The 24,807-nt window shown below is 39.3% G+C and overlaps 1 protein-coding gene across 2 annotated transcripts in view; it reads right to left on the reverse strand.

Moving 5' to 3' along the window:
- Nucleotides 1-24,807, reverse strand: part of LOC149161812 (sodium/calcium exchanger NCL2-like) — a 197,422-nt gene that overhangs the window by 31,820 nt on the left and 140,795 nt on the right. Inside the window, exon 4 of one of the 2 annotated variants that reach the window (XM_089435573.1) lies at nucleotides 24,170-24,351. In XM_089435573.1, the coding sequence (XP_089291699.1) occupies nucleotides 24,170-24,351 (182 nt within the window). Of the gene's footprint in view, nucleotides 1-24,169; nucleotides 24,358-24,807 lie in introns of both variants that reach the window. The other variant, XM_089435572.1, reaches the window with a different exon arrangement.

Genomic DNA, 24,807 nt, shown 5'->3' on the forward strand with positions numbered 1-24,807 from the left:
CTAAATTTGCGAAAAGGAACATCTCGGAGTTTTTTTTTCACCTCTTTTTCAAACTCTGTAAATAAGAAAAAGAAGTTGAGTTACACCTTCTCTAGACTCGTAAAAACATAAACAACGTAGGACTCGTCAAACATGATGAGACCGAACCACTGCTTCTCAGGGTTTGTTAAAAATACTCAGAAGGATTCATCTAAAGGATGAGATTACAGGTCAAGATGTGTTAACCTCCCCAAGCTTGTAAGAAAATAAAGAGGTACTTGCTAGAAACGGTGAGGAAATTGGGGAAACAATACATGAATCCTGTTTATGGTAGTGAATCACTGTTAAACATGACACTCTTTCACCTTCGTGATTGTTTTGGGTTTGGGAATTCGCTGGCCTCTCTGTTTGTCACACCTTATTGAAAGCCTTCATGATGGGTCTTTGGGTCAATGTTGCAAATTCTATATAAGTGTCATCGATATGTTCAAGAGAAGTCCACCATCAGTTGACATCTCCTACAATACCTTTAGCCTTCCTTCATGTATGCCACCCCTAAACTGGCTACATTCTATCTCAAACATTGATACTCATTTTGTGTCATTGATGGCAGATACATTAAGTCCCCCCTGTGATGGTTCGCTTCCTATCGACGTCAACACATTATCTAGTAAGTTGACTTAAAAACTCCCTTAAGTGCCTTGGAACTTGCATACCTCAATGGTAAGTCTCCTCACTTTTGGCGTCAAGTTCTCATCATTGGTTGTTGACCGGAAGATTATTTGTGGTGTTTGACTTCAGCTCATCTATTCATACCTCATAGATTGGGCTTAGTACCTTGAGGTCCATTATATTTATTGATGGTTCCTCCCGCATATATTAACGACTTTTATCATTGGCTTGTAATTAGATGGTGGCTACCATGTCCGACCCCAACACATTTATTCACATGGTTAGACTTGTACTATCGAGTGATGAAGTAGAAGACCTCAGATCTAGTTTCATCCATCCGGGCTGCAATTTCAGGATTCATATAAGATCTAAAAGGTATGATGGCTATGATTTTAAAGAAATTCATCAAAGCATGGGCCCACAATCTATAATTAGTGGACGTGACTTTGATCATTGCACATGTAAAATGGCTTATAATATGATTACGACTATGCCTACCTCAGCAATGATATCATGATGATAATGTATTGTAACAATCGATTGGTGATCTTGACTAGTAAATTCTTAATCCAGACATTTCACATGGTAAAAGAACTTCAATCCTCAACCACAACATATGACATTGTACTTTATGGGGCAATCTATTATAGGTCATTTTTTCGCATTCAAACAAATCTCCTTGGGCCCAGATCTATCATCATCCATTTACACCTTGCAATCATCCCCTATAAATCCAAAGGAATTCTATCTCTATAAGTTATAAGCATCTTGGATTACATTGGCTGAAAACCCTAATTGAAGGCCTCATTAAACTTACTTTCTTGAAAAATGGCGATGGCGTAGGTTTCACACATGGAAAATGTATTGGTCAACATAGGTTTCTTTTACATAAAGTGCGATGACACTTGGAAATGAGTAAAATAAATAATAACTTTGAAGTTTCTCTCTCTAGAAGCTTCAAGAATGAATTTAACCATTTACTATTGGATCTGATCTCGAACTCCTAATAATGATGTCTTATTTATTATCTCCTAGAACTTACCTCCCTCGTGCATCTAAGCCCTAGCATGGTAAATCCAAAACTACCTCTTTTACTCTATAAATGCAACACCTACCTTAGAGTTTGGGTTGGTTTTTCGAGACTCTAATTATGCGCTTATGTTACTCATTTGTGTTTAGAGGTCTATCATCCATCCATGTACTTTAGGTGTGATTGAAGACTTAACTGTTGAAGTTTCTAACATTACTCAGTTAGAAACCCTCCATGCACTTTATCTGATTTATTCCTACCTACTTTTTATTTTTCCTTAACAAGTTATCTACAATGTAAATACTAAAAATAAACACTAGTGCATGCTCAACATATTACAGATCAGCAACTAAAAGAAACAAGAAAAAAAACACCATATGACACCATTATTTTTGGACTAATGTCCCTGGAAAAACCCAATGCGGGAAAACTAGTGCAGTTATCTGAGGGTTTTCTTATTAAGCAATATCAGAGTACAATCTGGGTGCCGAAACTGGCCTACCCAATAGAGAATTTCCTTAGTAGTAATACCTCTCGATTTCTGACAAATTTACTGGCTAAACCCCGGATAATCCTTCCGGTAGCTACTCAACACCAATCTACCCCAGAAACCCTAGCGTTTGCCAATTCTGGACTGCGTCAGCCTCTCCTAGCCCACTGTTGGCACTGCGTCAGCCTCAGGAGGCCCTGCATCAGTTCTCTGAGCCTCTATGTCAGCTACGTAAACCCCTCTGGTGCTCTGCGCAGCACTTCGCTACTTCTGTGTGACCTTGTGTGAGCACTCGCTGCTCCCGCGTCTCTCTCTAGCTATTCTGCTGCTATCCCGACACTATCTATGCCTCTCTATCTCTCTCTCTAACTGCTCTGCTGCTATCCCGACATTCTCTACCTCTTTGTCTCTCTGTACTCAATGCCCCTCAGCTGATCTCTCGATCATTGATTCTATCTCTCTTAGCAAACCCCGCTCTAGAGAATAGAATGACTGATCACTCTGGTGTATTCTCCAAGTGACCCTCAAGCCTCCTCTTATACTTTTCCTGTTGACATATCAACGGCCGAGATTAAGTCCCTAATCAATGGCTAAGATTAGATCTAGCTTGATCCATGTATTTTGGACCATTCTAACACAGATTCATATTAATACACATTAATATTTTATTTTCCCTAAGTTTAGACTTAGGGACTCCATTAAAAATATTAATTATTTTAATTTCTCCTGATCTGTTTAGAATCTGCTAAAACCATTTCTGGGTATTGGAGATCTCATGTGCCCCAACCTCTCCACCAAATTTCATGGCTAGAGAACAACCGATGCTACCCCAAATCAACACTCCCTCTTAGCGAGGACTATGCTCTAACAATACTCATTGAGTATTACTCTGATTATCCGGCATCAGTACCTGTGTTGATGCTAGGCCTTCCTGCCCAACATCCTCTGCGCTACTGCATCCTGTACTGTTGCCCATGGTTCTGCCACTGCCACTGTTGCATCTATACGACAGCTCCCTCTGCATCCATATTGTTTTTGGTCCTTTCTCCCAACATTGCATCTGCACTGCACCTCCTCTCATCATGCTGCATCGTGCTACCCACTACTGCACTGCAACTCAATTACTGAGAAGCAAGTAACTAATCTCCCAACTGACCTCCCTGTTGGGCTAGAAACACCCACTGATGCTAAAGCTCACTCTGTCGCTGACAAGTGCTCCCTCTCTCTGACCTCTGCGTTGTTACAACAACTCCCTGCATCTCGCACCATTGCACACCTCTCTGTGCCTTTGTGCACTAATGCAACACTCATGTTCCTCTCGCACTACTACAACCTGCTAGCTCTGCATTGTCTCGGGACTCCTGCACTATAGCTCTCTCCGTCGCTCCATCCGCATCTGTCTCTACCCACTCAGGCAGTCATGCTACTCCTCAACGGGGCTCCCATAGCAAGGTCTAATCTAAGAGGCTGGGTACCTCAAGGATCCTGCCCCTCATCGCATGTAGTCCTCCCGACTACAACTCGATGTCTCTCCACTTCCGCTCAAGTGGTGCATGTGCATTCATGGCATAGTCATCGTCTCTCAAAACTTCCTTCTCTACCTGTGCTGGCGCTGCCTTGGTCTCGGAAGACTCTCCCTCACTCTTCTTCCTTGGACACTGGGTCGCATAATGACCTAGCTCCCCACAGTGGAAGCACTTGATCTTGGAAAGATCTTTCTTCTTCTGCTTTTCCTACTTCCCCTCAGATGCTAGGGCCACATCTTCCTCCTCCTGCTTCACTTTGATCCCTTTGTTGTTGCTACCTGTCTTCGACTGTCGTCTGATCTCTTCCTGGCAAAGAGATGCCCACATCTCGTCCCATGGTGGAAGTGTCCCTCTACCCAATATACTTTGGACAAACACTTCCCAGTCTTCTGAGACAGCATTCAGGGTTGTCCTTACCATCAACTCTCGATCCAGTGTCGCTCCTATAGCAGTCAACTGGTCTCGGATCTCATTTTTTTCCTCCAAGGAAGGTGTCAATCGATTGTCCCTTCTTCATCTGATTCTCGAGCAACATCCTTCTTTGCATAGAAGTATGCTGATACAGCTTCTTGAGAGCCTCCCACATCTCAAATGTCGTTTCCTTCTCGGCTATATGTGGTACCACATGATCCTTGACCCCATCAAGGATAATGCACTTGGCTCTTGCCATCACCTCTTTGTACATGTCATTATCATTGGGGTCGATTGGGACGTCTATTACCTTCAAGGTGAAGTTCTTGACACAATTCCTGTCAAGCACTGATAAGATTATGCCCTTCCAGACTGCGAAGTTCGATGCTCCGTCCAGTTTATCCTGGTCTCTTACCTCGTGTAGTGCCATGATGCTCCTTTACTTCACTCCTGGAAGTTCTCTGTTTGACTTCTCTAAGTCTCTACTTCCCGTCTGGAATTTCTCTTATGGACTCCCTCTGAGTCCTGATTTCCCTCCTGGAAATCCTTCTCCCGCTTGTCAAGATGCCCCCTACTTTGATCGACTTGTGCAGCTGCACTTCTCATCTGGGTTCCTTGGCTAGAAACCCTCGGTAACAACTCCTCTGGCCCTGCACTGTCAGGTACTATTTTGACTACAGTACCTCACCAACTCCACTCTGCAATATTCCTACAGCCTTCTAGACCCGAGCAACTGCCTCTTTGTGAAATGCGTCAGCCCCTCTCTGCCTCACGCTGGCCCTGTGTCACCCCAGATGGGTTTACGTCAGCCCTGCGATGCCCTGCGTCAGCCCTCTGGCCCTCTGCATCAGCAACGTTGACCTCTCTAAGGCTCTGTGCAACTCCCGGCTTCCTCTGCGTGGCTCTGGCTGGCTCTGCGTCACACTTCTTGGCTTCTATGCTACTAGAAACAGCTTCTGTCACCTCAGGACAGTTGTTCTCTGCTGCTATTGCTACGCTCGGTTGATGTCTCTTAGTCCTCCTATGATCTACAATCACACTTTGATACCATGTTGAAGTTTCTAACTTTACTCAGTTAGAAACCCTCCATGCACTTTATCTGATTTATTCCTACCTAGTTGCTATTTTTCCTTAACAAGTTATTTACAGTGTAAATACTGAAAATAAACACTAGTGCATGCTCAACGCATTACAGATCAACAACTAAAAGAAACAAGAACAAACACACCATATGACACCATTATTTTTGGATTAATGTCCCCGAAAAACCTAATGCGAGAAAATCGGTGCAGCTATTTGACGGTTTACTTATTAAGCAATATCATAGTACAATCTGGGTGTCGAAACTGGCCTACCCAGTGTTGGATACCTATACCAATAGGTTTCATATTTCATGATTGGCAAGAGAAAGTCCAAATATGCTCTGCTTTGAGTTCACAAAGATCCCATATTTCCTAGAGAACAAGAAGGTGTGTAAAGTGTTTCAATGTTGATGACCTTATTTCAAATTTTGATGGATGATCCAACAGTTTAATCTGGATCATGCCATGTGTTCAATTTTGTGCTATAGACTAGAGAAAGAAGTCTGTCCAAACTGCTTAATCTTGGCAGACAACTAGTTTAGGTAGAGAAGAAAAGGATCCCAACAGCGTAATCTGGGACCTTGGAAGAGATAAGGGTAGAAGTAGATAGAAAAAGCAAAAGAAAAAGCCAAAGAAAAGAAAAGGCAAGTAAGGGTCTGCAAGTCCAAGTGCACCCTCCAAGAAGAAATAAAAATGCCTAGGTAAGTAGCTGGGTAGGTAGTTGGGGTTGCAGAAAGGTTATCCCTATCATTGCAAGAATGGTGATGGTGGGCAGCAAGGCAAAAGATTACAGCAGAAAGCATGACTAATTTCCCTCACTCCCCTCCAATTTCATTTCTAACATTCCCCATCAGCTAAGATTCATGAAAAAGACTAAGGTTTCATGGTGGTTCTTAATCTTTAAAAAGCCACATTTCTTGTCTAAAGATCTTTTCATTTTGATCTACTCTTAAAACCAAGTTTGTTTCATATAAACTTAATGGTTTCTCCCTCCACTTACCCCCTCCTCCATAACTAACACTAACCCTACTATATAAATCCCTTATATCACCTTTTTCCCTAATATTACTAACACCAAGGTGTATAAATCCCAGCATTATCTACATATTCTCCTTTTGGCATTATAGCCAAGTAAATGGTCTAAGGGGACTTCAGTCCACCTGGGACTGTGGTCAACCTTGTCTTGGATGTGCTCTGACCTCTGGTTATGAGCAGAAATCCTGTCCCTCAACCCTCACCGTCTCTCTGCTGAAAACGCACAAAAACCCCGTTTTCCTATATAAACCCTTGAAAAAGCCCAAAAAACCCAAAAACTGCGAAAAAACCCACTTTCCTATAGTCCTCCGCCCAATCATTGAATTGAATATTTTATTGCGCTGGCGGGACCCCCCCCCCAAACATGCTCGACCAGTCGGAAGGCCCGCCAGCCGTCAGATCTCCGTCGCCCGGATCTAAAGGTGGGCGGTCATTTTCACTCCTCGACCTGCCGACCTTTAGCGTCCGGGGAAGGTGGTTTTGGCCATCCCGTACAGGGGACGCGTGGCAGGCGGTGGGGTTGTTCGGAGCCCCCCTCCCCGTTACCGCCTTTGCCCAAAGGTGGTGCGGGGAACCCGCTTACCGCCACCCCTAATACCACTCTCCTCCCACGTCATTTGCACGTCACCCTGACGTCACCTCGCCAGTGCCCGCCCCAGCGTCCCGTGGCCCTCCACGCGGACCCGCCACTGTACCCGCCCGCCACCGTGTCCTGCCACCCTGGCAAACACCTCAGCCGCCACGTCACCTCCGTATCTGGGCCCCGCCATGACGTCATGCTGACGTCATCGGCGGAAAAGCGCCAAATGCACACTTTTGCCAAATTTAACGATTTAAACGACTAAATGAGTTGTTTTCGCTCATTTTCATGCGAAAGAGAAACTAGCCGTTGCCAACAGCTGTAGCGAAACCTCTCACTCAGCCATCAAATTCGACAATTCGACCATTCAAAGTTCAGAATTCGACGGCACCAAGTCTCCACAACCCGGCCCGCGAGCTTCCAAGTCGATTTTCCAGGTATTTTGCCATTTCCTTCCACTTTGCCCATGAATTCCAATTCTCTGTAGAATTCACCATTAAAGACTGGTAAATTCACTTAGTTCAGCTCCACCTGATCACCTAAACCAAACCCAAGTAACCTGCCCCATCCCTAAGCCACAATTTGATATTGGAGCAATCAGTTCGCGGGTTAAAACTGCAAAATTGCCCCCGAGGTACTCGGCATTGTTCCCTTTTGCCAAAGTACAGGCCACCTGCACTCTTCCTAAAGAATTATCACTGTCTCTGCAACGTCCCCTTAGGCAATCCACATCCCTGAGAATTTGCAGCAATTTACCAACTTGCTTACAATTTTACACTAGAAGAGGATATCACACTGTGTACAGTTTACCTGCTGCTTAAGTCTTTAAAGACTTATCAAACTATTACCTCTCCCTGCACACATACAGATTATATCATGGCAGCCTCTGCATCCTCTTCCCTCAGTGTTACTCCACTAAATCAAACCAATAAGGAACTGGAGGCCTTGCCATTTATTGACAAGGATTGTCTCATTGATGACTTTGAGGGAGACAGGGACTTTTTGAAGACCTTCACTACACTGAGGGAAGACCATAAGGATGGACTTGGTACAGATGGAATATGGGAGTCAAACCTGCCCTATTACTGTCTCCCAGCTGTGAATGTTTTCCCTGAAATCATTCACTTATGTGCTCAAAACTATGATCTGGAGCACAGAGCTGTCAATACTCCATCAGGGAGGATCCTTTTTTATATAAATGCTGAGTCCATCAACAAGATGTTACAGTTTGATCAAACGGAGTTGCTAATCCCATTCTCCATGAGGTATTTGCTGGAAGCTGGTGACAAGATGACCAGTGAGGAGCTGCAAAAGGTCACCAGGAACTACATGAGAACTGAGTGCCAGCCTACAGGGCCACCCCCTTATCTGCATGAACATTTCAATGACTCGGGCAGGCTGCTACTGGACATGATAGCCTATGTGTTAGGTTACCAAAACAGTAAGCATGTGGATCAAGCCATGCTCGTATTGCTGTCTGCTTACAGCCCACGTCAACCCCCTGCCCGAAAATATAACTTTGCTAAGTTCATAGCCAATAGGATTCATGATCAATTGAGCAAAATGGACAGACAGGGGGTCTTCAGATACTCAGCTTACATCTACCACCTGTTCATGTTTTATCATTCTGAAGCTTTCCCATGCTACATCAGAAGGCTGGATAATAAAGGAGAGAGGAGATCTGTCATCTTCTGGACCTCAGTCTATCATAAAATCACAAATTCACCCTATACCTACTGTGAATTTGTTGACCAGTTTGTGTACCCAGTCTCCTGCATGCTTATGAAGTCCCCTCCACCTAGAATATCTAATGAGATCAAGAAAGCTTTGCAGCTATCTAAGAAGTACAAAATAGGTGATTGGTACCTATATGAACACCATACTGTGTTCAGAGTATATGGCTGTGAGCTCTGTCCATACAGGCTACCCAAGTATGTTCCTATGAGATTATTTGCCTTGGAGTATTACAGGCAATTGATTCAGTCAGACCTTACCCATTTCCACAGCTCCAAGAAAAAGGCACACCTTAACTTCAAAAATGAGTTGGGCCCTTTCATCATGAACAAGAAGGAAGAATGGGAATCTGCAGACCTGATCCTCAAGGACAAATATAAATTGTCATACAGTTTTCGATGGGTCCCTTATGACCCTCAAGGTTTCATCACTGCTAGGAGAACTAAGTACAGACTCCTAGGGATTAAACACTGCCACTACCCACACATAGAAAAGTATGCCAACTTACAAGAATGGCAGCTGGACACTCTAGTTGAGAGCTTAACTGAAGAAGAAAGAATGCTTAAAAATATGAAAGAACTTGAGAAGACTATTGACCTGGACTATGTGCTCCAGGTACCTTTCAGACTGCCTCAATCAGTGGGAGAAGGGACCTCAGTTACCAGGACAGCGCCGCAGACACTCTCTACAGCAGCACCAGGCTTAGATAAAGGAAAAGGAAAAATGGATGCAGAGGATGAAGCAAAAAAGGAACAGTCAGAGCAACAGTCACAGCAAAAAGATCAGCAAACAGAACAACAAACAGAGCAGCAACAAGGACAAACTGTTCTGCCACAAACTGGGCTGCCAGATACCCCCCTAATGCAAACACCGCCACCTCAAACTGAGCCATTAACTACCTCAGTTTTGCAGACCCCAGCACATGAAGAGAGGGGTACTAAAAGGCAAAGAGAAGAGTCCACTCCCCTCAGTGGATCCTCCCACCAGCCAGAAGCCAAAAGGCAAAGGGCAGATTCCCCAGAGGTGGAAGACATTACTGAAGATGTCTTGAACAACACAGCAAAGGACAGAGAGGGCAGCCAACATACAGGGACAAGCTCCTTTCAGCAGGAGCAGAATTTACAGCTTGGTTTGGAGGTGTCATCCTCTTCTCAGCAAAGCCAGAAGCTTAAAGGTGCTAAGGCTTCCTTCAAACAAATCAAGGCAGCAAATGAGTTATTGAGGGCTGAGGTTTACAAACAGTTTATAGATGCCACTCCAGCCCAGCAGGAAAGGTTGATGTCGGTCTACGACTTCAAAGAAGAAAAAATAATATTCAGCCATTTCAAACCCAAGGGGCCGCAGCCAATGACAACTGCAGATTTCATCAAAACAAGGGTGGAGGTCCTGGCCAAAGACATACATCCTATGGACCAAATTGAACTCCACAAGCAGACTGGGGAGATGGTCTATGCCACTTTGGTAGAGAAGGCCACATTAGCTCATGAGCTGAAAGAATCTTTGAAGAACACAAACACTCAACTAGATTTTGAGAGGATGTCCTCTAAGGCCAAGGACAATAGGATAAAATCTCTTGAGGAGATTATTGTTGATCTAGGGCATGACCCTAGTGATCCAACCGGGGTAAAAGCCCTCATGAAGAAAAAGGATGATGATCTAAATGCCATGAAGAAGAGGTTGAAACTGTTACCTACAGAACACCCTCAGACAGCTGAATTGCAAAAAGAAAAGCAAGTTAATGAACAACTTGACCTCTTATTACAGCAAGATCAAAGGATCCAAGAACTAGAGAAAGAGCTGGAAGGAGCATTACAAGACAAACAGGGAGAATCTACACTCCAAGCTCCTCCAACAGATTCCACAACAGCAACAACTTCTGGGGCAGCAGTGGCCCCCACAACAGAAGCAGCAGGTACAACAGCAGCTCCAGATGCCCACCCCAGTGTAGAAGAATTGACCAAAGCTGTCAAGGCAATGGAGCTACAGGCGGATGAAATAAAGAAAGCAAAAGAAAAACTGGCAGAGATAGATGCCAAATATGATCAATCAAAGATAACGGTAGCAGAACAGGGCAGACAGATTAAGGCTCAAAAAGATAAAATAAAGGCCCTGGAGAAGGAGCTCAATCTGGAAAATACTATGGCAGAAATCAAAAGAATCTTGTGGAATAAAATTACCCAAGCCATCATCAAACAGTGGAAATCCATTAAAACAATCCATGAGCATATGGATTTAATTGTACAAGCCCAGACAGATGTCCAGAGGGCCAAGACAGTGTTAGGAAACAGACCTGAGCAAGCTAGCCAATTGATAGAATTTTTGAACAGGCAAGACAAAGAGGAGCTGGCAGCCGTTGGAATCACCAACAGAACAGAGGCCATCCTCATGGCTAAAAAGGTGCTAACTCTCAGAGGTTATGTACAGACGGTAGAAAGAAAAAGTTATGAGATACAGACTGAAGTTGAAGATTATAAACTCAGAATGGGAATGCTACAAGCAAGAGGACTGCCTAGCCTGTTGAGCAGCACAGGAAAATTGATCAGCAGAGATCAATTTACAAACAGGATGGCCACTTACATTGAAAATCAAATCACTGCATCCAGCAGTACTTCTGAGGAAACAGTTCCTCCAACAGGACAGAGCTTGTACACTAAGCTCGAAGGCTCATTTTTTATTGAAAATGAGGTAAATCATTTATTTGAAACTCCTCCTAGTTTTTTCAGATATACAGAGCTTGATGAGACTCTAATTAAAATTCGGAGGCATCAAATGCCTAAGGAGGACTGGTGGCAGGCCATGCTCCAAATTCTGCCACGATAGTTTCAAGACATTCGGCCACTGCCAGCTCAGGTCACCAGAAGACAAGTGTAAAAGGGTTAATGTTTGAAAAGCATCCAAAAAGTGATTCATCACTAACGATGACAGCTAGCCACATTTTGAACAGCACGTCTCCAACCGACTCAAATTGTCACCAAGTCAACAGTCTCTGACCATTTTTGACAGCTAAGGGACTAAAAGTTATTACAACATTTACTCTTTCAGCTGCTGCACTCCAGCAGTTGGTAGGACATTTATGGAGCATTTACTCTTCATTCAGATATTTTCCAAATGTAAATTTGTATATATACCCCCCTTAGTAACGCATAAGGGGTTGGTAAATTTTACTCTGAGGCATGTATACTCTGTATATTCAGAAAAGTTTAATACAAAGAGCAATTTCAGCTCAGTGATTTCCTGGAACTCTGGTGTCTTGTTGATAATCTAAGAGCTGTTGCAGAAACCTTGCGTTGTCTGGTGGAATGATATGTCTTCTTTAAACTCTGTTTCGTTTCCCTATGTTATTTCGTTTTCATATTTTCGTCATATCTAGCAATAAAGAAAAAGAATAGTTCAGGACATGTTTCTTAACACCCTGTGCTCAATCTTATGTTGCTGTAAATGTTTTCTTCAGGATTAAAACAGACATGAATTCTTAAATGCTCATGTTACATTTAATTCCATACTGTGAATGTTATCTAGAAATTTTTAAATGCTTCCAGGTAACAATTGTTTCTCCTTTCGTACCAGTTTATAGAAAGATCCTTAATTGCCTTTCTTATCCTGGACATGTTACACACAAACTCAATTTCAAAGCTTTGTTCCCCGGACAATCACCTTGCTCTGCAGCTTTCATTAATGTATCAACATAGCACACCAAACCAAAGGACCACTGACTCCATTGCCCAATGTTATATAATATGCTGGGAAGAGCACACACGTTTGACTGAAACTTTTCCAACCAAACAATTGAAACAAGATTAAACTTAATAGCTAGCCTAAAACACCATCATAACAGAGACAAATCATAAAGAGAGAGCCCTCTCTGATCACAGTTTGGCTAGAAACAGTGATCCAAAGATTGGTTAGTGGTTACCCCGGCCGTATTCCCTTGGGAGTCATAGGGAACAACCTGGGTGTTAACACCCAGCAAAGAATTTCTTTAGCAGTAATACCTCTCGGTTTCTGACAAATCCACTGGCTGAAACCCTGGATAATCCTTCCGACAGCTACTCTGCACCAATATGCCCCAAAAATTCCAGTGTCTACCCAATCTAGACTGAGTCAACCTCTCCTAGCCCAACGTTGGCACTGCATCAGCCTATATGGGCCTGCGTTAGCCACAGGAGGCCCTACGTCAGCTCTCTGAGCCTCTGCGTCAGCTACGCTGGCCCCTCTGGTGCTCTGCGCAGCACTTAGCTGCCTCTGCGTGGCCCTGCGTGAGCACTGGCTGCTCCCGTGTCTCTCTCTCTAACTGCTCTGCTGCTATCCTGACACTATCTCTACCTCTCTGCCTCTCTATACTCAATGCCCCTCAGCTGCTCTCCCGATCATTGATTCTATCTCTCTTAGCAAACCCCGCTCTAGAGAATAGAATGACTGATCACTCTGGTGTATTCTCCAAGTGACCCTCAAGTCTCCTCTTATACTTTTCCTGTTGACATATCAACGACCGAGATTAAGTCACTAATCAACGGCTAAGATTATATCTGGCTTGATCCATGTCTTTTGGACCATTCTAACATAGATTCATATTAATACACATTAATATTTTATTTTCCCCAAGTTTAGACTTAGGGACTCCATTAAAAATATTAATTATTTTAATATCTCTTGATCTATTTAGAATCTGCCCAAACCCTTTCTGGGTATTGGAGATATCATGTGCCCCAGCCTCTCCACCAAATTTCATGGCTAGAGCACATTTTATGCTACCCCAAATCAACATTAACATTGTGACAAAGGAAGGATAAGAAAGATGGGAGAGATTCACAAAGTCAAGGCCTACAAGGGTTGTAATATTTTCAATCCATTATTAATGCAAAAGTGCATTGTTTCTCCTATACATTATGTCTTGATTATGCATATGTAGAACATGAATCCTTGAATTCTTATTTAAAGTTGTTTGTATATGCTATCTTGCATGTTTTGTTCTCTTTCTTGTTTTGGATGATTTGCAGATTCCACTTTTAGAAATTGGAGTTGAAGCTGGAGCTAATAAGTAAGGAGAAGAAAGAATCTTGCATTGGATTCCAAGTAGGTTTTCCTTTCATATTTCAAACATCTCTAGGGAAAAACATATAGTTTTGTCTTGGTTGTTTCTAGGCTAATCTGCTAGGTCTAGGGAGAATTTTTTTTTTCTACAGAAGGAATTTATCCACAAAACACTTATTAGCAAGAAAAATCATTGGTACCTCTTCTAGACAACAATGTAGAGCACGATTGAGATTCGCCCCCAACTCTTCTTCATGGAATCATTCTATCATTATTTTTCATTTGGCCTCAAAGAAAGCAGAGATAGATATAGTGGACCATGGTCTAGTTCCTCGTTCCTTTTCTTTTGTACATCACCCTCCCATTACTACCACTCGGCCTTAGAGTCAAGGACTTTACATGCTTTAGAGTAGAAATCAAGGTTTACTTTTCATTCTTACTTTACATATTAGAGACATGTTGGTGCTCATATTTTTATAGACGTCATCATACTCAACAGTTCCACTGACCTACTTTTATAGTCATTTGTTAGACATTAATAGAAATATCTTCTCTTATCTTATTGCTAGAGCTACTACAAGAATCACCATGTTGCAAGAGATGTCAAAGACTTGTGATTCCAAATTTGAATATCTATCCTCCAAGTCATTCCTTAGATTGTCTTTGTACTCATATACAATTTGACTTGGATAGGGTTTGAGGCTTCTTTCTTTAACCTAATTTTTTGATATAGTTACCACCCATAAAAAACCCCAAAGAATATTATTTGGATACAAATATGATTTGTAAATTTTCATGGATATTCCATTTGAACACTTCATCGGAATAAATCTTACAAATTCTTACAAAATCTTTGTTATACAATCTTTAATTAATATTAAAATATACTATACATGTTTATCACTTATGATATTGAAATAGACTAAGAATGAAATAAAATAAATTAAAACAAAGACCACACCATCCCCATAATGAAAACAATATGTACATTTGGAAACCCGTTATGGGATAACCTAGCTAGAAGATGATGATTATGCCTTGTTTTTTGCTTCTTGGATATGAAATGAAACTACAAATAAATGTGAACTCAATATGAAGTTTCCATAGACATTACAACCTATACAAATTTTACAAATTTTTCCAGCTCATATATCTGGCTCCCTATATACCACTCCCTTAGCTAGGGAACAAATATCAATTCAAAAAGAATGTAACCTCTTCCTTTCCTAGTGGCTCAATGTTAACATGTCTTAATTTCTTTAAGCCAAAATTTGGATCTAGTTACCACCCATAAAAAACCCCAAAAAAGAGTGTTTTGATACAAATTTGATCTATAAATTGTCATGGATATTCCATTTGAACACTTCATCACAATAAATATTACAAATTGCAACAAAATCTTTGTTATACAATCTTTACTTAATATTAAAATATAATACACAAGCTTAGCACTTAAGATATTCAAATACATTAAAAATTAAATAAAAGAATTTAAAACAAAGACCACACCATCCCCATAATGAATACAAGATGTACATTGGGAAACCCAATGGAATAACCTAGCTTAAAGGTCATGACTATGCCTTGCTCTTGTATTTCTTGGATATGAAATGCAACTACAAAGAAAGGTGAACTCAATATGGATTTTCCGTAGACATTACAACCTGTACAGATTTTACAAATTTTTCTTGATCATATATCGTGCTCACTATATGCCACTCCCTTAGCTATGGAACAAATATCAATTCAACAACAATGTAACCTCTTACTTTCCTAGTGGCTCAATGTTGACATTCCTTAATAGTTAACTGAGACTCAAGTTAGGGTTTTTGTATGCCTCAATTTTCATCAAGATTAGTGTTTTGGACACCTTAGAGTCTTCTTGATATTCCACATGTGTAAGTATATGGCAGTTGACATGAAACCCATTCAGTACAATGGTGGTCAAAGACATAGGTTGAGTTATGGGAGGCATAACTTAAACAAACTTTGATTGAGTCGATCATTTTGTTGTTGGAAAGATCTCAACATCTAGAATAACATAAAATGACTATGGACATCATTGGCAAGGTTTTTTTACCACAAAATCACCAAAATGGAATACACCCCTAAAATGTTCCTGAGAGGTGAATCGCTTCCAATTTTTGCACTCAAAAAGTGCTAAATTAAATTACAAAATTATATGGTGATCCATTTTGAATCAATAAGTGCAATAAATATTTATATTTTCCAATTTAATCTCAAATATTGTTATGTTAGCTTTATGTAATTTTAGACCAATCAATTTATTTTACTAATATGCTCCTCATATTGCCATTGGGCTACACTACTACTATACCAATTTGGTATATGACATTATAACTCTTTAATTGGTGTTACTGTCACTATTGAAGGATATTGCAAATACACCAAAATGATGCAATTACATTATAGTGACATATATTCAAGGTATCCAAATAGATATTATGTTCGTGATTACCTGATTATCTTGACCCTTAGCTCTAATGTGATAATTAGTGACCATAAACTAAAATTAGTTTTTTTCTCAATAATATAAAAAACATTGTGTATGTATTTAAAGCATCATACATAAAGAGATTTCTTATGGGTTTGACACTTGCATAATATATATTTAAAATGTCATTTGGTATGAATCAATCAACTAGAACAATGTGTCCGAAAGTATAATTTTGGAAGATATTGAAAACAACACGTAATGTGATGTATTAAGTGTGATGTATGGGATATTAAAAGCCCTAATGGGATTGATGGCTTTTCAAGAATTACAATAAAGATCATAAACATTTTGAGCTGCCACAGCTAAAAATAAATAAGTGAATACAATGAGCAGACTATTTTGTGAATGAGCAATAATAATGAATGTTTAAGTGCTTTGTTAACACTTCTAGTAGGGTTATCTATATCTAATATTTTTCCCTTGCAAGTCTAGAAATGAAAAGACGCCTCTAAGTCGCACTTGATAATTCCTAACATATTAATAAAATTGAAAGCATGAAACAACTCTAAAATTGATTGCAATTCATTCAAGGAATGACTGCTAAGGTGCCCATACAAGATGTTTCTTCAACCCTTATGCTTGTTCAAAGAAATTGCAACTAACTCATGCAGAGTTATATTTCAATTTCCAGTCTAGACATGTGTGCGAGGGGGATAACGATATTTGTATATATTGGGCAAGCCTGATGGAGATATTAGGGTTTCATTAGGTTACATGTCTACATTTGATCCAAATTGGATCATTATATTGTTTTTCATCCATATCAATGCATTTGGAGTGGGAAAAGTGGAGGAATCAACTCATGAGACCGTTTTTATCGGCAGGACCGAGTTTGGCGAAACGAGGTCTAAAACCTTCTGGGAGCATTTTGAGGCATCAAACGGCTTGTTTTGAGCATAAAACTTTGTTGCATTAGCCCCACACTTTTCAATCTATTCTACACACAGATACCTTTCCAACAATGCAAGAAGCGCATTAATCGGAATCCATATGCAAAAGTTATGCCACTTAGAAGTTGAACTTCTTATTTTCACACCTATAGTGCGAGAGAATACCGCATCAACCCCCATTATTTATGGAAAAGGGGCTAGTCACGTGTTTATGATGTAAAAGATTCTAGAAGAGTCTATTTTGTAACTCTAGTTAAGAGTTAATGTAGTCAAACTTAACCACTAGTAGGTTATCGCACTGTGTTATAACCAGGTCACTAGGAGGAAGAGACATTCCATTCTCTCAAGGGCATTTTTTTCCATAGCTAAGCAAAGATACCAAGGAGAGATAGGAGGTAGAGCATACAGAGAGGATCTGTGCATTGTAGCATCCCATGGGCCACATGCATTACTTCTTTGTGTCTGCAGCCATATTTTCAGACAGAGAAAGAGAGCGAAGCAACCTCACCTTCCAACTAGGTTTTCTCCCGAAAGGGTATCCCAGAGAGCATATCTTGTGTCTTATGTGTGTGTAAGCTTATTTTGTCATTCTCTACTTTTCTGCTTGATTTATTTTTACATGCATGCACTAATTACAGTAAAATCTACAAATCTAGAAATTAAATAAAATTGTAATAGTGTAGAATCTCATATTTGTAATATAATATTATCATATATGTTGTGACGAACTGTCTATTGGAATATCCATGATAGTTTACATATCAATATTTGAAGATGCTTGGGTGGTTTGATAACTACTACTACTGTCAGAGAACTTTATTTCAAATCCATCCAAGTGTACCCAATAAAATATTATGTTGGTTTCATCGTGGATTGTTGGCCACCTAGCGATCCAGTATTCCTTTGATACTGGCATTATGCAAGATCTTTTATTTAGTTGATGTTAGCATAATTGCATTAATGAGCATGAAAAAAGCATATGTGCAAATAGTTAAATAAGAAGCAACATAAAGCAGACCATAAAGACAAATGCACATAAAGTTCGAAAATGGAGTTCGTCTAGTGGGGACTACGTCTCTAGGCCCTGCTTTAATAGTGGGGAGGCCGCTTCATTCATCTCATCAAAAAGAAATACAAGTACATGGAAAAATAAATCGTTATACCTCAAATTTTAGGAGTGACATGAAATTTGACTGCTCAAATGACAACAATCACAACACCAGCAAGTTCGTCTCATCATCTTGAGACTTTTGACTATAAATATGACCTACTTCTAAAAGGCACATTGTTGTCTCAAACTTTGTGTCCAAAAATTAATGAAGAAGGTGGGTTTGTGCCATGACCCTTGAAATTTGTTTCTCATATGCAAAACCTAACTACACAATTGCGATCCTTGCGAAATTCTACTTAAAATGGGTATAAACTTGGTCGCATTCCGACACTACTTGATCCAAAATGGATTTTTGATAGACTCCTAAGTTTAAGTGTTCCTCACTGAGGAAAATGAAAGTCCGAGGAAGTTCTTGGAACTGGCCCCATTGCAGAGATCGTCTCATTCTGAATCTACTGCAACTTGAATGGGCAAAAATGGACTTAGGATGTAGAAGTTATCATAAAATGAAGCCGCCCTTTATCCTTTGGAAAAAGGGGCAAAATCCCCTAAAAATGGGTCCTAAAAACCCTCTAAGTCTTCAAAATATTCTAAAAGATCAAAACTATAGCAAAAAGGAAAACCTTTAAAAAAGGCAAATAACATTATCGGGAGGCAAAAACATGAAGAAAACAGTGAAATAAGGCCTACTGGAGGCTTAAAACAACTTTGCACAGGAGTCGTCGGGTCTGGCCGATCAACGGTCCAGATCCGATCGGCATATCGCAATTGGCGAAGGCAGGGGGAGCTTATCGGAGGAGACCATATAAATGTTGCGATAGCGATCAGCGGGGTCAATCAGAACCATCGATCAAGCGCTCTGATCGACGGCCCAGGTTAACCTGCCATATCACAACGGAAGATTACAACGGAGTGCTTACAATGGCCCGGGGGCTTATGCGATATGCAATTGCGACAAGTCACATCACATTATCACATCGGAGCAACACAAAGGAGCGAGGCTGATGCATGTGAGTGCGATAGCCGGACCCACGGGGTTATAAATGAAAAGACATATATTTTAAGTTTCGGAAGACAAGGTTTTCCTTTGTATTTCACGTTTTCGTTAAATAAACAAATTACAAAGAACAAAGCGCCGATGCGATGAAAATGGACCCGACAAGATTATGGGTGATGGTTGATATTATTTTAAGTCCGAGATAAGCCATATTGCCAGATTTTCAGTGTTTTTAATGTATTTTCACAAATACAAAGGAAACCACGGAATGGGCATTGGCGACATGCTATAGCGATTATAGGTAGACCCGATAGGAATATGGAGCGGAATTCATAATATTTGAAGTTTTATGAACAATGATTTGGCAGATTTTTCCCATGTTTTACAGTGTTTCTCTGTGTAAACAGAGAATACTATTTTTGGGCGTTTCAATGCAACGATGGTCCCTTCTGTTGCAGAACATGTGGCCACCATCCTTGAAGGAATTTCGCAATGATTGCTAATGCTCAGAGAGGGGATTTGAGTGGACCAAGGCTGGAAGACAGAGAGACGAGAGGGAAAATGAACAGACAAGTGCTGATTGGCTTAAAAGCCATAAATGTCAGAAACTGAGGTAGGTTGTTGGGGTTGTTGCTAAAACAGAGAATAAGCTAAGCCAAAGCAGGAAGCTAAGGCAAAAGAGGCAGCACAAAAGCAAAAAGAGCAGTTGATGGGGTCACTTGGAAGTCAAGTGAAAAGCCAAGAGAGCTATAAACTGATAGAGAGCATAAAGAAGCTAGAGCCGAAGAGCCAGAGCCAGATCAAGAGCCGAAGAGCCGAAGAACCAGAGACAGAGCCAAGAGCCAGAGCTAAGAGCCAAGAGCCAAAGCCAAGAACCAGAGCTTCAAGAGCTAGGGGATAAAATGGTGTCTAAACCCACTGTTTCTGTGTAAAACAGCAAGAGTTGAGCCAAGATCTTGTAAAAAGGACTTATACCATAATCCCGGAGAGCCTAGTTAAGTTGACTAGAGTTCACAGAGACGTAGCCCAAGAGTTTTGGATGAACTCCTAATTAAATTGCTGTCTTATGTGTTTTTTTTTACTGCTGCATTATTTACTGTTATATGTATTTATATATCAGCTTAAGCACATCACTTACACCACATAAACAATTTTAATAACAAGCACCAGCATACACCTTATGTTCAAGCACACATTTAATTCTGCATTGATTAATCATAAAGACTTGGGAATATTTAAAGCTTTGGAAGTGGGAGAGGTTCTTGTAAGTTAAACAAGAAGCTTAAGTGCCCCATTTTTAGATCACTATCAATTATGGCTCCTCAAGCGACCTGTTACACCCATTTTGTCACAAGTCCAAGGAAGCAGTGTACAAATTTTTTCAGTAGTCAGAATCATCAGCCAGCGAGTTGATATATCATTGTAAACCCAATTTCTCAAATTGTAATGTAAATGATGCTAGTACGATCGTTTAATTATGTAACAACCCAGGGAAGTCTCTGATTTTGGCAAAGAATTTCATCCTGGGAGGTTTTTTAACCTCACCGCATTATGTGTGTTTCTAAACATGGATAATCCAAAAAGTTTTTCCTCCAACTTAAACCCCAAAACTAGGGTAGAATTTATTGCAAAAGACTTAGGTGAATCCTAGTGTTATATCGAGTCTCTGTAAAAATGGTTTGGGGATAATTTAAGCTATTTGGCTAAATTATTTTATTACAGATCACTTGGTTTACTAGATCATATTGTGTTGCAAAATTGAGTAATTATTTTGAGGGTCTATATGTAAAAAGGTATTCCCCCTTTGAGGGTTGAATTATTGTAATATCTGATGTAAAAAATATTTTAGTGCATGTTCCCTCATACTTAAACACCATGGTTAAAACATTTGAGAGTGAAAAAAATAATTAAGCCCCTCTACTGTCAATAAATTAATTTTTTCTAAAAAGATAAAATTAAATCCTAAGCCAGAAAATTAATTAATTTAGAGTCAATTAATTAATTTTTTCTAGAAAGATAAAATTAAATCCTAAGCCAGAAAATTAATTAATTTAGAGTCAATTTTTTTTTAGAGAAATTAAATTTCGCCAAGTGGAAAATGACCAAAACATTCATGGGTCAAAAAGAAGCCAATTTTTGTAAGTCCCCCACCAAGGGAAAAATGGATTTTTTAAGAAAAATTACGCCCTTGGACCTCGATGGTTAAGTCAAAGTCAAAATTTTGGGGAATTAATCCAAAAAATTAATTTTTGGATTAATAAAAATGGGTTTTATGAGAAATTCGAAAATTCCTCCAAATAAATATTTACGACGGTGGAGATTAAGAAATGATCAAATATTTATCAACAGTCGAAATTATTTTGATGGGATCAAGGCAACTAGCCATTATTTTCCACTTGGAATATTTATCTATAAATTAGAAGGCATTTATTTCTCAAGTCACGATGATGACTCTGGTTCTGGACTGTGTAAATTTGTAATGTTGGTATTGAGCCATTGCTCTGCTAGGAACATTTGATATCATAATAAAAGACTTTGGGGTTCATTTCATGGTGGCTTTGTCTCATTCATCTATGGTATGTGCTAGTTTTGTGTTAATCCTATATTGTGCTTTAGTGTTATATAGATTTTTTTTTTCAATGATATGAGTATTCTCTTGGTAAATTTTGGATTTATATTAGGTGATCTGATTCGTTATATGATCTAACAATTTTTCTTGAGAAAATTTATAAAGATTTGCATGTACATTAGCCATTGGACTCCAATTTCACATACTATGGGCAAGGGACAAACTTGTTTGGGCTCTGAGAAATTTATATGGTATTCTTACTTCGCTAAAGATTGTGGCCAATACTCGAACTTTCAAAAATATATAGATCCATTGTCATTATTAAAAAAATTATTTTCTCTAAAATATTTTATTTACAAGCATTGTATATTTTGTATACATAATTTTGTAAAATATTTTTCTAACCCTTGTTTTGTGGCAATTGGGGTTTGGATTTTTATTTTTTGTATATATTGGAGTTTTGTGGAAATTTAAATTTCATTTGTGCAATTGAGATTAAAGTTATTCAAGAATATTTTTTTCTAGGGTTTAGAGCTTGATCTAGGCCCTTGAGAGTAAGATCTAGTCTCCACTGAATTTACAGGCCCAACATTTAGCATTCTCATAGCAAAATTATGGAGAAAAATTTATTGCAGATTTCAAAAAAATTATGTGGCCCTTCTCTCCTAGTCATCTATCCCTTTCCCCTAGTCGTCTACCCTCCTAGAGCCTCCCTTTTCGCTCGACCTCCCTCCAAGTTAATCTGATAGCCCTATAAGGGTTAGCCACTTGCCCTTTTAGGCTTTTAGGGGCTTCAGTACTCTTCATCGACCTAGCCACAGGCCTCCAAAGGCCTTGACCCCCCTAGTAGCAGCCCTTAGGGCTTGGTTGTAGCCCCTTAGGGGCTTCTCCCTTTGGCCGCTCGCCTAGTAGGCCTTGCCACTGCCCCTTGTGGGGCTCTACCTCCTCTGCCGCAACCTCCTCTCCCTCTCGACCCTCCTTGGCAACCCTCAAACCCTTGACGGTAGGCCTTGTTAGCCTCTCTCCCCTAGCCACTATTCTTTCTAGGCTTAGCATCCCCTTTCCTAGCCCTCATCTAGCCCTAATTGGCTCATTCAGTCATTGCATTCGGTTATTGTTCGATTTTTGCCTCTAACACATTGTGGTTGCAACAAAATTCATGAGATTTTGAGCTAATGTTGGTGGTTGTAGGTGGTCATTTCATTAGAGAAATTTTGGGCAAGTTCTCCACCCATCTCCAAGGCCAAAAGGCCAAGTGGTTGGATTCCTTTAACCCTCACTTCCTCACTGTTTTTCTTACATCCATATAATCATTTGCATAACAATGGTAAATAACTAATTAAGTGGCCTAAAAAATCGATCATAAATTTCCTAGAGTATCTATAAATTGTTTGCATAAATTGGGCATTTACTATTTGACATAATTTCACAATTTTGATGACTATGTAGTATATCTTCCGGATACATCGCATTAGGTTTGTTTATAATCAACGTTTCGAACCATCAACGGTGGTTCATCTTCAGGATGTGAAAATTGTTGAAAGACTGATCTCCTTTTTTAATTATATATAGAGATGTGTGAGAAACCTCAAAGACAAAATTTTGATGACTATTATAAACATATTAAGGTCTGATATAAAACATTAACATAGGCATCTTCTCATAGTTTGCATTCTATCTTAAGTGCTTTCATCTAAATCAAGAGGAAGTGATAATTTTGGGATTGTTATTGCATATTAGGCATAGGCTAACTCACTATTGTTATAAACATTGAGCATAAGTTACATAAGGGATTCTTAACATTGTTGAATGCTCTAATAATAACCCTTAACATATTGAGAAAGGGATTGATAACATTGTCAATTGGATTGCTAGAGAGATTGGAAATTGTTTAAGTTGTTTTGATAAGAAGAATACTAAAATATTGTTCGCATGTGAGTTTTAAGAAGCCTAAATTTGCACTAATTGACTCACTCATATAAGCACTTCACACATTAACTTCAAAGGTTGATTATCTTGTTGAGTGGTTCACATTGCTTAAGTTGGTGTTATCTAATTGATTAATTGAGCTTAGGCATATTTACTTGTTCTTTTAAAATTACATTGAGGATCTAATTGTTTAAATTGGCGTTGTTATGTCTGTTGATATAACTTGAAAAATTGCTAATTAGGAACAATAATCATCTAAATATTTATATCTTGAGTAATTTTGACATTTAAAATCATAAATGAATTGTTTTTAAAAAATATATAAAAATACTTATAACTACTCGTAACAATCTTAACACTTAAAATCATAAATGAACTTTTTAAAAGGAAAATATTTTGATAGTTAAAATGTTAAACAAAGCAAAAAAATACTGCGAATTTTGATTCAAAGATTAACCATTTACTTCATAATCTAACAAGATCAAAGTGAAGAAAGTGTTGAGAATTATCAAGAAACTACTAATCAATGTAAGATAAATGTGTAGAAAAGATATTAAGAGGCTAATGATGTTGATATTGCATTACCTGATATCTACGATATGATAACAAGCATCTAATTGCAGTGATACATCCTACCAAAACCCCTATTCGTTTAGCTGAAGGTGCGTCCATAAATTGAGAGATCACTACAATAATGAAAGGTATGAGTGACACCACCATAATTTGTGCACACTTAGAAGTTGCTTTATCTGTAGTAACACCTGCACCTGCACCTGCAACAAAAAAAAATAAAACAAAAAACTTTAACACCAATGAGTAATGAATTTCTTTTCTTCTTCTATTTCACCTATTTAAAAAGTTATTCAGCATTTTCGTGTAGAAAAGGTTTTTAATTCCAATCCAATACATGACATCACTTAAAAGGGAAATACTAAGGTTTGAAATTCTCTTTTAAAAATTTTGTAGAAGTGATTTACTTCACCATAATTTCTAGAAGAATGATCGGGTAGAGTTGTATTTTTTTATAAAACAATTTATGGTTGAAATAAAATTAAAAAAGAAATACAAAGAGGGGGAAGAATATATACAATGAACTTCATAACCTTTTTCTCAAATGAACTAAAATGAAATCAAAATAATTTGATGAATTCAAATAGTGAGCACTATTTATCAGCAAATCATCCATAGCCAAGAGATAATGGCATACCTTATCCATCCACATA

The sequence above is a fragment of the Pinus tabuliformis genome, chromosome 5_2 (assembly GCF_031772625.1).
Source record: "Pinus tabuliformis cultivar Carrire ecotype Pingquan chromosome 5_2, CPIR1, whole genome shotgun sequence".
NCBI classification, from domain to species: domain Eukaryota; kingdom Viridiplantae; phylum Streptophyta; class Pinopsida; order Pinales; family Pinaceae; genus Pinus; species Pinus tabuliformis.